At 40.1% G+C, this 13,212-nt stretch overlaps 1 protein-coding gene and 1 long non-coding RNA gene across 14 annotated transcripts in view; one reads left to right on the top strand and one right to left on the bottom strand.

Moving 5' to 3' along the window:
- The window catches only part of TXNDC8 (thioredoxin domain containing 8), a 52,340-nt gene extending 39,232 nt beyond the window's left edge, over nt 1-13,108 (bottom strand). For 2 of the 13 annotated variants that reach the window (XR_010119998.1, XM_055271536.2), the window contains exons 1-4: nt 12,933-13,078; nt 9,339-9,443; nt 4,365-4,424; nt 1,330-1,395 (exon numbers count right to left, since the gene is read on the bottom strand). Coding sequence is in view for 12 of the 13 variants with exons in the window: in XM_055271536.2 (XP_055127511.1) it covers nt 1,330-1,395; nt 4,365-4,424; nt 9,339-9,443; nt 12,933-12,956 (255 nt within the window). In the remaining variant the exon portion in view is untranslated. Of the gene's footprint in view, nt 1-1,329; nt 1,396-4,364; nt 4,425-9,338; nt 9,444-12,928 lie in introns of all 13 variants that reach the window. The other 11 variants (XM_063636155.1, XM_055271544.2, XM_063636151.1 and 8 more) reach the window with 10 other exon arrangements.
- The window catches only part of LOC129479042 (uncharacterized), a 146,376-nt gene that overhangs the window by 68,736 nt on the left and 64,428 nt on the right, over nt 1-13,212 (top strand). The window lies entirely within an intron of this gene.

Raw genomic sequence — 13,212 nt, 5'->3', positions numbered from 1 at the left:
TGTAATCCCAGCACTTTGGGAGGCTGAGGTGGGTAAATCGCTTGAGGCCAGGAGTTTGAGACCAGTCTAGCCAACATGGTGAAACCCCATCTCTACTAGAAATACAAAAATTAGCTGGGCGTGGTGGTTCTTGCCTGTAATCCCATCTACTCGGGAGGCTGAAGTAGGAAAATAGCTTGAACCCAGGAGGCAGAGGTTGCAGTGAGCTGAGATTGCGAGATCATGCCACTGCTATCCAGCCTGGGTGACCTTGCAAGACTCTATCCATGCCCCGCCCCCCCCCCAAAAAAAAGAACAAAGTACTAGTTTCATAACTTGCTGAATATTTTAGATATTTTATTCCATTAATATTTTTAAGATAACTAACATAACATAGTAAGCACTTAATGCCACCATGGGTCTAAACACCTGAGTCATGTTAATTCATTTAATTATCACACCAACCCTATGAGGGGAAAATTTATTATGATCCATGTATAAATAGGGAAGCTAAGATATAAACAGATTAAATACACTACTCAAGGCGCTATAGCTAGGAAGTGCTATAAGCAGTATGTGAACCATGGGAACCTGAATCCTGAGCCTGCGTGCTCAACCACTGGGCAATATTGCTTTGTGATAGCTTTTGGTTAGCATTTCCTCAAGTATTGTTTACAACTTGTATACATTATTTATTTATTTATTTATTTTGAGACGGAGTCTTGCTCTGTCGCCCAGGCTGGATGGAGTGCAGTGGCGCGATCTTGGCTCACTGCAAGCTCCGCGTCCCAGATTCATGCCATTCTCCTGCCTCACCCTCCCGAGTAGCTGGGACTACAGGCGCCCGCCACCATGCCTGGCTAATTTTTGTATTTTTAGTAGAGACGGGGTTTCACTGTGTTAGCCAGGATGGTCTCGATCTCCTGACCTTGTGATCCGCCTGCCTTGGCCTCCCAAAGTGCTGGGATTACAGGCGTGAGCCACTGCACCCGGCCTACAACTTGTATACATTTTTGTGAGAATTTCAGAATGTCTTTCTCTGAAAGAGTCTTTCTTGATGGTTTTGCCCCAGTGTAGAGATAATAGTGGGAAAATACTTATGGACTTGGATACCTCAGATGGTCTGAATGGGGAGATTTATTAATAAGTCATACATTTTTTAACCCTTTGTAAAGTTGTATGTTAAGTTGTTGTACTTAAAGTACAAAATACTTGTATGTAAAGAATTATACTGGTAAGCATTCAAAATAAATGTAGTTATTTCATCCACCCAGGATAGCCAGGCTTTTTTGAGGGGCTCTGATGGTTCTGTAATCTAATTCAACCCTGCTGGTTACCATGGAAACATACCTTCTGGCTTTTCTTGAACATCTGAAATGTGGGTATTGTTTTGATGTGACAAGTTTCAGCCAGCTCCTGGGAAAGCAAAGAAATGGCATGAAGTTACGGTATTGGTGTCCTCTCTCTGTACCAGGCATGTTATTTGGTAACTTCTCAGGAGGCATGTCTGAAATTCCAAGGACACCTGACACTTTACAGACTCTCCTGCTATGAACTTTTCTAACATTCCTCCAGGAATGTCACAATGATTGACATGAAATGATTGATAGAAAATGATTGTTACAGCATTCCTGGGCTTTTTCATCCTATAGAACCAGGAGGTGGGTAAGAGATGGAGGCCACTACAGAATAGATGCTTAATAACAAAATGAACTGCATTTAAAGGACCTTGTGAAAGAGTACAGAGGGGCCCCAGTGGAACTTACCATAAGAAGAGCTTATTGCAAAAATAGAAAAGAGTAAACACATCTTTATAACTCTACTTGAGACGTGGAATGCATCCTGATCTAGCATTTTAAGTAAGGCTTATGCATATCTTTCTGTTAAGTCCTTCACTGCCCATCTTTGTGAAAGATTTGGAGCCAAAATATGAGAAAATATGCCAGAATCCCAATTGTTTTAATCTATTTCAAACTACTTTCAAAGGTTAGTTTTTGTTTTTCTTGTATAGGGGTCAAAAGAAAATTAGTCACCCAGAGGATGAATAGAACTGGACATCTCTCTCTAATATACCAATCATTTTATTGGCATTAAATCTCTTGCCCTGCTACTCACAGCACACATACACACACACACACACACCTGAACACATACTGTATTATAATTTTTCATGACCACACAGTGATAACAAGTGATACATAAATTACTATTAGACAATTACGCATTTTGTTTTATCTTAAAAGACAATGAGCTCTAATAAAAAAGCCAGACAATAACACAGGTTGGCAAGGATCTAGAGAAATCAGAGCTCTCATACATTGCTGGTGAGAATGTAAAATGGTGCAGCTGCTTTAGAAAACAGTTTGCCAGTTCCTCAGAAAGTTAAACACAGAGTTACCATATTACCCCAAAATTCCAATCCTGGATACATACCCAAGGGAAATGGAAATTTTGTTTACACAAAAATTTGTACATTAATGTTTATACCATTTTTTTTTTTTTTTGAGATGGAGTTTCGCTCTTGTTGCCCTGGCTGGAGTGCAATGGCGCGATCTGGGCTCACTGCAACCTCTGCCTCCCAGGTTCAAGCGATTCTCCTGCCTCAGCCTCCCAAGTAGCTGGGATTACAGGTGTGCATCATCACGCCCGGCCAATTTTTGTATTTTTAGTAGAGATGGGGGTTTGCCACGTTGGCCAGGCTGGTCTTGAACTCCTGACCTCAAGCGATCCACCCATCTGGGCCTCCCAAAGTGCTGAAATTACAGGTGTGAGCCACTGTGCCTGGCCAAAGTACTGATACATTCTATAATATGAATGCACCTTGAAAATGTATGCAGTGAAAGCAGCCAGTGACTAAAGACCACATATTCTATGATTCCCTTTATAGGAAATGTTCAGAATAAGCAAATCTATTTTGCTTAATGTGGATTTGTGGTTGCCTAGGAGGATGGAGGGAATTGGGTGTAACTACTAAAGGGTACAGTGTTTCTTCTTGGAGTGATGAAAGTGTTCTAAAATTGTGATGATTGCACAACTCTGTGAATATAGAAAAGGTAAAGAGATAGTCATACTAGCTGTGTATTCTGAATGTATAGGTTATGATTCATCCTAAAGGGCAATTAAACACTCACAGTTTAATGAAGCTTGAAGGAAATGGAGAAAGGGAACTTCTATTATGCTCTGGGCACCGTGTCATTTAGTTAATGTATTTTATCTCATTTTGTCTTCGGTTAAGTGTTATTATCCTGTTTTACAAATAAAGAAACTGAAGTTTATGGAGGTTGAACTATAATGGGTCAGAAAATCATTAAAGGGCAGAATGGTAGACATCACTTTTTTCATTCTAAAGCTCAAATGCATTCTAACATGTGGATAGGCCACGTGTTGGTACCTTTCATCATTACAAATTAACAGATGTTAAAAATAATAATTTTGTAGAAACATTGTGTGTATTAATAAGACACACCTTGTTTGAGGTTATGGGGTTATTTTTTGGGGGGATGGGATGAGGAAGGATGGCTCCAGAGACAGGAAGAAAGGATTTCTGGGAATTTCTCGTGATGCTTCAAAAAAAACTCACAAAAAGCATAAGATATTGCAAGAGAAAAGAAAATATATTAAGATGTCTGTAATGCACTGAGTTAGGTTTTAGAAATTGATTAACAAGGCTGCATGCGGTGGCTCACGCCTGTAATCCCAACACTTTGGGAAGCTGAGGCAGGTGGATCATCTGAGGTTGGGAGTTCAAGACCAGCCTGACTAACATGGAGAAACCCTATGTCTACTAAAAATACAAAATTAGCCGGGCATGGTGGCACATGCCTGTAATCCCAGCGACTCAGGAGGCTGAGGCAGGAGAATCACTTGAACCCAGTAGGTGGAGGTTATGGTGAGCCAAGATCACACCATTGCACTCCAGCCTGGGTAACAAGAGTGAAACTCCGTCCCCACCCCCCCCCCCTCAAAAAAAAGAAATTGATTAACAATCCATCACAGGGATGAAAACCATCTTTTACCTTGAGCTCAACTTTAACAGATTTCTATTGTCTCCCTAGAGCAACTCTGCTGAGGAGGATTCTGGGGCAGAACCCAGAGCAAGCGGTGAAGAAAACTGGGATTGATTAGTGAGGCCTTCCACACAGCATAAGAGGGGAGAGGGGTATCAGGAGAGCTAACCTTTATTTTGCTAATCTTTTTTTTTCTTCTTTTAAGTAATACAAAACATATAAGAGTGTAATGAGGAAGTTTACTGTAGTTATTAGAAAAAAATGTAAAATTCTGCTTGATTTTAAATTGATCATGTATTAATAATTACTGAGACAGCGCTATTCAATTATGATGCCTTTGGATTTTGAGTATGTGCACGGAAGATTTAAGATTCTTACCGGAGAATTGTTCACATCCACATTAGCAAAAAATACATTTTGGTATTTCACAGACATAACCTTCAAAATAAAAAACAAATATTTCCCATTAGTTTGATGTTAATATTAAAAAACACACTGGAAGTGTCTTTTCAGTAGAAACGAAAATTGAACAAAAAGGCTGTTAAAGAGGACTAAGTATCATTCTGACATTTCACTACAGCCTAGGGCCTGAAGCATCAAGTCAAATACCAGATGATGCAAAGGTCAGATGATGTAAGGACCAGTGGCAGAAGCAGAGTCAAAGAACCAAACTGAAGATTAGAGTTTCAAGGTTGGCAAAGAAATAACAGAATGTGCATGGTGGATCCAGACTTACTTTGTGGGGTGGAGGAAGGGATAGTAGAGTAGCTTTCTCCTGGGAGAGCAGTTGGGGGAGTCTGTCTTCAGTGATCTTTGAGATACAGTTCTTTGAGCCAAACTCTACCTTCTCTTGCCTGGCATTTTGGGAGATGCTGGTGCTACTGGTGCTAGAAGGCTGTTCTGCTTGAAGCGATGTCAACATTTTAATGCTGACCATTAGCCTAATTTATCTGCACCCCTGTTGCCATCTTTCTGTGCTCTACTATGTATGGAAACTAGATTTTCCAGGTTCCGTTGCTGGCTGACTTCCAATTAGCTTCTTCCAATGGGATGTATTTGCAGGAAATGGAAGGGGAAGAGGGAAGAAGTAACTCCCTCCTACTTCTGTTTTGTTCTGGAATCATCTTTGGCAGTGGTGGTGACCATGGTGCTGGTAGTGGGTCTAGGGGAAGAGGAAGTGGCAGCAGCCAGAGCAGCAGCAGTGACAACAGTGGCCTGTAAATGTCAGCTCCTGGGTATCTTTTCAGATAGCTGTGTTCATACCTTAAGGACACTTGATGGCATCTTGAATTGTTTGCTTAAAATCATATCTCGTGCATTTCTAGTCGCTTATTTCGTTGATCTAACTCTAAAATGTTTCCTGAATTTGATCTTTCCTTTTTCTCTGAAAGTCACTGCTCTAGTTTTGGAAAAACCTATCATTACTGACATTCACTCTGGGTTTCCTGCTTTTAGAGTTTCCAACCTATTCTTGTGCAACCTCCAATAATATTTTCTAAATGCCACATTTGATTGTGGCAAAATCCTTCTTAAAATTGTCCTATTTGACTCTCCACAGCAGTTTGTTAAGTTATAACACAAGATCCTACTCGATCTGGCCTCAGCTTCCCTTTTGAGGCTCATTCTTTGCCAGTTCCATTGCACACTATATGTAAGCCTCACAGACTACATATTGCCTTTCCCTGATCACACCATACAATTTTTCAACAAAATTATAGCCTCTCCTTTTCCAGAAATGTTCTTTTCAGGGATCTGTGCCTAGTGATCCTCTTAGCCCAGGATCAGCAAACTATGCCTTGTGGACCAAATCCAGCCCTCTACCTGTTCTTTTAAATAAAGTTTTATTGGAACTAGTTGCCCATCTGTTTTTGTGTTGTCACTGGATTTTGCACTACAGCAGCAAAGTTGAGTAATTGTGACAGAGATCGTATGGCCTGCAAAGCTGAAAATATTTTCTGTCTTGTCTTTTACAGGAAAAGTTTGTTGACCCCTGCTCTTGCATGATTTAAATCACTTCTTAAAACCCACATTTTCTTATGATTCACTGTTTTCTTTTCTTGTTGTAGTACATCCATTAGCAATTTCTTCAGAGAGATTCTGTGGCTAGTAAACTTTTAGTTTTTGAGTGTCTGAAAATGTCTTGAATTCTTTCCCTCTCTTGAATAATGGTTTTGCTAACTAACTTCCATTTCACCGTCCTGGAGAGCCTGGAAAGGAAAAGTGGTGAAGATTTCTTTGCCTCTCTTGCAGCTAGAGTTCTGGATGCAAATTTCATTTTACCATTTAGATGCATGCCAGTGAAATTTGAAAGACAGAATGAGACAGAAGCTATTTTCTTCTTATTTTTTGGTGGAAAGCAAGGTCGTGGGTACTGATTGTGCTAGAGGCAAGCAGTGGTGGCAGCCAGACTCAGAGCTCAGAAATCAACTTCTTAGATGTTCAGAGGCCATCCTGCTTCTGACTCTCTGACCACAGCTCTGTTGGTGGTTTTTAAACTCCCAATCATGGCTTCCCGTTTCCTGTGACTTCCGGTTATGGCAAAGTTAGAATCTCCACAGGTGGGTCTGTGGTGTTCTGAAGAGTGGTTCGTGGAGTTTCTGTCCCAAGCCCATTCACGCAGTCTTCTGATGATTTTATGAGCATTTAATTCCTTGTATTAAAATCATTTTCTAATTAGGTTCTAATGTGGTTTATGTTTCTTGCTTTGATCTCTGACTGATACAGTCATTTAACCTTTTTGATAACAGGGGCCAGTTTCATGGAAGACATTTTTTTTTCCCCAGACTGGGGGTGGGGGGATGGTTTCAGGATGAAACTGTTCCACCTCAGATCATCAGGTATTCGATTCTCATAAGGAGTGTGCAACCTAGATCCCTTGCATATGCAGTTCACAATAGGGTTTGCACTCCTATGAAAACCTAATGCTGCCGCTCATATAACAGGAGGCGGAGCTCAGGAGGTAATCCTTACTTGCTGGCCGCTCACCTCCTGCTGTGTGACCAGTTCTGAATAGTCCATGGACCTGTGGACTGGTACTGGTCCATGGCTTGGGGGTTGGGGACCCCTGATCTAGGGTAAGTAAAGCCTTCCTCCAACCCCTATATACTATGAGTTAAAAAATATTACACACATGATACAGGAATGTCTTCTTTTGCAAAAGTTCAAACATTACAAGAAAAAACTGGTTATGGCAAAGTTAGAATCTCCACAGGTGGGTCTGTGGTGTTCTGAAGAGTGGTTAAAAAAACTGAACACTAGATATTCTGTGGCAAAGTCAAGGAGATTCTCTTTCCTAAGTCTTGAGTGTCAGCATGGTAGGACCTGTCAGAAACTAAAATGTTCCCTCAGGATATTCTTCATTTTTTATTTTTAAATACAGACAGGATTTCACTATGTTGGCCAGGGTGGTCTGGAACTCCTGGCCCAAGCAATCCTCCCTCTTTGTCCTCCCAAAGTGCTGGGATTACAGGCATCAGCCATCATGACTGGCCTCCCGTCTGTATATTCTAAGAATTTTAGGCAGATAAGGGATGTTGTGATGTTATGTAGCCAGTTTCTCTATTGGAATATAAGTTCATTTTAAATTAAATATCAAAGATTGTGACTGTGGTTAAAATTAACTCAGGCTGTGACTGAGGCTCAGATGGATTAAAAAAAGTTGAAATGTTAGAAACCTTGCTGAAAATAAACCAGAGTATGTTTAGCTGTATAGAGTATTCTTTATATTGAAGGAATAAACTTCACAAGAGTGACCATAAAAACACGTAAAGTTTTATACCATAAGGAAAAATGAAAAAAAGTGCCCTGAGATTCTTTCTGCAGTATGTTTTACCAAAAATGAATAAATAAAATGTTAAAAACTGCTAAGTAGGATATTACAGAAATTAACCAGATAAAATATTGTATAGATATTAAAAGGTTCATTTGGAGATTATGAAAACATGAACCAATGTGTATGTGGAAAAAATATTTGAATATAAATATATGATTACAACTCAGTAGAATATTTTACAAAGTAAATCAAGGACAAGAAAGGAACACTCAAGGCATATTATTCGCCTCATTGCAACAACATGTGTGGACCTGGAGGACATCATGCTAAGTGAAACGAGTGAGTCACCATAGAATAAATACTGCATGATTCAATTTTTATGAAGTATGTAAAATATAGTCAACTTACAGAAGCAGAAAATATAATGGAGGTTGCCAGGGAACAGGGAAGGAGTAAATGAGTTGTTTAATGGGTATAAAGATACAGCTGTACAGGATGGTAAGTTCTAGAGATCTGATATACCAGGCATCCTCAATCCCAGGGCCAGTCTACGGCCTGTTAGGAACCAGGTTGCACAATGGGAGGTGAGTGGGGGGCGAGCGACCATTACTGCCTGAGCTCTGCTTCCTGTCAGATCAGCGTGGAATTAGATCCTCATAGGAGCAAGAACCGTATTCTGAACTGTGCATGTGAGGGAGCTATGTTGCGCTACTTATGAGAATCTAATACCTGATGATCTGAGGTGGAACAGTTTCTTCCTGAAACCATCCCGGCACCCCCTACCCTAACCCCTAGTCCATGGAAAAATTGTCTTCCACAAAACTGGTCCTGGTGTCAAAAAGATTGGGGACCACTGTGATATACAACATAGTGCTTAGAGTTAACATTAGGGTGTTGCACACTTGAAAATTTAGTGTAGATTCCATGTTAAGTGTTCTTATCACACACACACACACAAAAGCAAATATACACAAGGTTTCATTTGGAGGTGATGGATTTTGATTGTGGTAATAATATCATGGGTGTATACATATGTCCCAACGTCAATTGTTTATATTAAATAAACAGATTTTGTTTATTTAACAATTATACCTCAATAAAGACATTTAACAATTATACATCAATAAAGCTGTAGCAAAAATAACATAAAGACATATGGTTTGTTCTGATAATAAGGTTGAAGAATTGGGAGAAATTTATTCTTTTATGTTATATTTAAAAACAAATATCATATTTATCTGTATTCTAATCCAGTGTTTGAAAGTTCTGAACTCTTGAAACTTTGGTAAAATGTCATTGCTATAATACGAAGACTCCATTAATTTGTACAATTGGACTCCTTTGCACATCTTGAGATGTTCTTGCAGAATTACCCTGGACAAGTAGTATTAATCTTCTGGTGTGTACACTCATTATCTAATTAGATCTCAGTATATTATCTTCAAGTTAATCAGGGTGCTTCAAAAATCTATGGCCCCATAATGGCTCATAATTGCCAAACTTTTAAGAATTACTGGGAAAAATATTCTGAAGCTTTAAATTTCTTCTAAAACTATGATATAGATACTGGTTGTACTTACATGGAAAACAGGAAACATCCTTTTGCAGGGACCACACCGTTTTGAAGAAAATTCAACCACCGCGAGTTTGTGTCCGGCAGCTGTCAAAAATGTTTTAAATTCATTCTGAAACCAGAAAATAAATGAGGAAATGTGCATAATCACTGAATCTCACGACATTGTGTAGAGAATAAGATGACAGGTTAGTTTTATTTTTGTTTTTGGTTTTTTTAAAGCCAGGGTATCACTGTGCTGCCCAGGCTGGTCTCAAACTCCTGGGCTCAAGTGATCCTCCCGCCTCAGCGTCCCAAAGTGCTGGGATTACAGGTGTGAGCCACCTTATCTGGCCATGTTAGTTCTTAAAAACCTTAACCAGGTGTACCATGCCATTATTCTCTAGCTGACCCCACCTTAGATGTCCCTCATGTCAAATATATTTCTTTTTGTAAGTACATATAAATCATGGAAGTCTATGCACCAAAAAGGTTGGTAATGGAAGTTGATAATAGTGGTTACCTCTGAGGAGAAACAGGTTGGCCAGGGAGAGATGGGGGCTGGAAGGTGGAGGTGAACTGCTGTTCAGGGCGGATATCTATAGTACTGGATTTTTATTAAACAAGGGCCTAAACATGCATGACTAATGAACTTTAAAAGGAGAGGAATTAATCTCACACCTTGAGTCATTTCTTGTTTTTTTTTGGGGGAAGTGATCAGTATTACAGCTACAGTTAAAACTATACATTCAAGGATTTGACATGCTTATTGCTGACTGTCAAGTGAATTTCCCATCAACTGTTTGTATCATCTAAGTAAATAAAGGTTTCCCTTCCTGGGACTCAGATGACTGCATCTGTATTTGCTTGCTTTATGACAAGTGACTGGTCCTACACTAGTTATTTCATGCATGATTGATCTCCTCAAGTCCTTACAGGACTTAATCTTGATTCATTCCTGTACCTCCCATGATCCCTAACTGACACATAAGTGCTCACAGTGTACTCATAGAGTAAGTGCTCGTAGAGTGTTTTCTTTATTTTTATTTTAATTTCATTTAATTTTTTGGAGACAGGGTCTGGCTGTTCGTCCAGGCTGGGGTGTAGTGGTGCAATCTCAGCTCACTGCAGCCCGTGCCTCCTGGACTCAAGCCATCCTCCCACCTCAGTCTCCCAAAGTGCTGGGATTACAGGTGTGAGCCACCCCACCCAGCCTGAGTGTCTTCTTGATGAATGAATGATTTGCCAATATATAGTACTCTGTTCAAGATTTTTCCTTTTCTCACTGGAATTGCAACAATTGTAGTTAATTTACTCTGTGCCCTGTATTATCTCCCATAATCTTTACAACAACACTACAATGTGTGTACTATTATTGTCTCCATTTTACAAATGAGAAAACTGAAGTTCACTAACTTTATCATGATCAATTAGCTGGTGAGTGGTGTAGTTGGCATTGGTATCCTAGGCAGCCTGACTCCAGTTCCTATTTCCTTAACCACTACAGAAAATCCACTCCTGAGTTCATTATAGAATTAGGACTTTCCCTTTAATTGGCCCTAATTGCGTTGTGTGCTTATTCCTGGACCAAACATTAAGAGGAGGGGGATGGAATTGTTAATTGTATTAAGTCAAGCAAGGCCTATTCCCACTATGGATGGGTTTGATCCATACAAATGACATGTGATACAGTTCGGCTGAGTCCCCACCCAAATCTCATCTTGAATTGTAGCTCCCATAATCCCCACATGTCATGGGAGAGACCTAGTGGGAGGTAAATGAGTTATGGGGGTGGGTTTTTCCCATGCTGTTCTCATGACAGTGAGTCAGTCTCAAAAGATCTGATGGTTTTATAAAGGGCAGTTTCCCTGCACATGCTGTCTTGCCTGCCGCCATGTCAGACATGCCTTTGCCCCTCCTTCGCCTTCACCATGATTGTGAGGCCTTCCCAGCCATGTGGAACTGTGAGTTCATTAGATCTCTTTTTCTTTATAAATGACCAAGTATTGGGCATTTCTTCATAGCAGTATGCAAATAGACTAATACAACATGCCTGCTGTATAATAGCCTTGACCATTATGTGGCTACTTTGTTTAGTTTCAATCAGGTGAAAGTGATGACTCAAAGAAGATGCACTCTCTTTCTTTATCAATATTCCTCTAGGAGGGAGTAACTAACTTTTCAGAGAGCCATGCCAAGCCTTTATTTCTCACTTGCTTCTGAAGTTGTAAGGTAGATGCTATCCTCACAAGCTCCCAACACTCTTCACTTTCCAGTAGTTGTTGTTTGGGTGTGGGCTGGCCTAGTTGGACGCATGAACTTGACTTGACTAAACTATCTGAAGGGAATACTCTCATAGTATAGGTATTTATTTAACATATGCCATATGCTATGCCAGCTACTGCACAAACTGCTAGGATACCACTGTGGACAAAAACAAAACAAAACAAAACAAAAACTATGCATTCTGTCTCCATGAAGTTTACATTTTAGAATGGAAAGCTTACTGTAAGGTCAATAGGTAATATTTGTAGTATATTAGTGATAATTGCTAATAAAGAAAATGAAAATGAAGTATGAAGGAAGAATGGGGGTTGTATTGCAATTGTAGTCCAGATGGCCACGGTCAACCTCAAAGAGAAGGTGGCATTTGCATAAAGATAGGACAGAGAGCAGGGATTCTGGAAAGGTCCCTGGGGAGGAGAGGAAAGGTCTTCTGAGGGAATAAGGCTCCGGGCTATTCTGTGACATCCCCAGAACATTAAGAAAATAAGTGTCAAAAGCATTAGCAAATGTGTGATGTTTCAAAACATGTTCTTATATCAAAGTTACAGGGCAGTGCTGTCTTTCAATCTGGTCAGTGTCATTTTTGTGATCTCTATAGCCACCTTCGGGAAAAATGTCACAAGTCGAAATCTGAGGGTGCTTGTGGGCATGAGGCTCAGGCCCTAAACCCTCTCCCCTCCTCCAGCTCTTGACTTCTTGTAATGAGGGCAGGCATCAGAAGGTCTGGGTTCTAGTGCCCACACCACCTCTTAAACGAACTAGCCCTGAACCTCTCTTTTAGAGGCAATTTTCTCCTTTATAAATCAAGAATTACCTCTGTCCTATACATGAATTTAGATTTGTTGTGACAGCAACATTGGGCAATGAGTAGAAGGTGGCACTACAAAGTACCCACCTAAGGGATTCTTGATACTACTGGTCACAATTTTCCCACCTCATTCCACATCTGGGGTTTCTATTCTCTTTCCTAGGACAAGAGAAAAGATGTGGGTTCCCTTACTTCAATGGAATTTTCCAGGCATAACTGAGGTAGGATCCATGGGATTAGATACAGGATGGGATGTTCTAGGAGCTGGTCTGGAATTCATCTGAAGTAAGGCAGGAAATAAGAATCCAGGAGGAAGAAAGCCCTTCTTTATCAATTTGCCCCTTGGCAACTTTTCTAGATAGTACCATCCCTCAAGGAACAAGATAAAGAGCAAGAATTTAAAACTCTCCCCTTGCTACAATGCAATGATAGAATACTGGATAGAGAGAATACATTCTTAAAGTTTTTCAAATCTGTTCCCAAGATGGCCACATTTGAAATACTCAGTGAAGTCAAATAAGTACTTGCCAAGTCTTTAATAATCTGCACCATGATTACACCAGGGAAGTGCTGATGAAAATCCCCTGTTGGTTTAGTTGGATCACTGTAGCTGTCTCCTGTTTATTACAGTATCCTGCCTGGAATACATGGGTAACTTCTCTGTGACATCATTAAACATGTCATCTCAGAACCTGGAACTTTGGCAGACTTTGGATCCTATTTCACTTTTATGCCATGACTAGTTCACTTGTGGACAGCCAAGAATCAGAAAACTGAGGGCCTTATATGCAGAATCAGTAATGTGTTT

The sequence above is a fragment of the Symphalangus syndactylus genome, chromosome 3 (assembly GCF_028878055.3).
Source record: "Symphalangus syndactylus isolate Jambi chromosome 3, NHGRI_mSymSyn1-v2.1_pri, whole genome shotgun sequence".
Taxonomy (NCBI): Eukaryota; Metazoa; Chordata; class Mammalia; order Primates; family Hylobatidae; genus Symphalangus; species Symphalangus syndactylus.
This window is presented reverse-complemented; position numbering and strand designations above follow the sequence as displayed.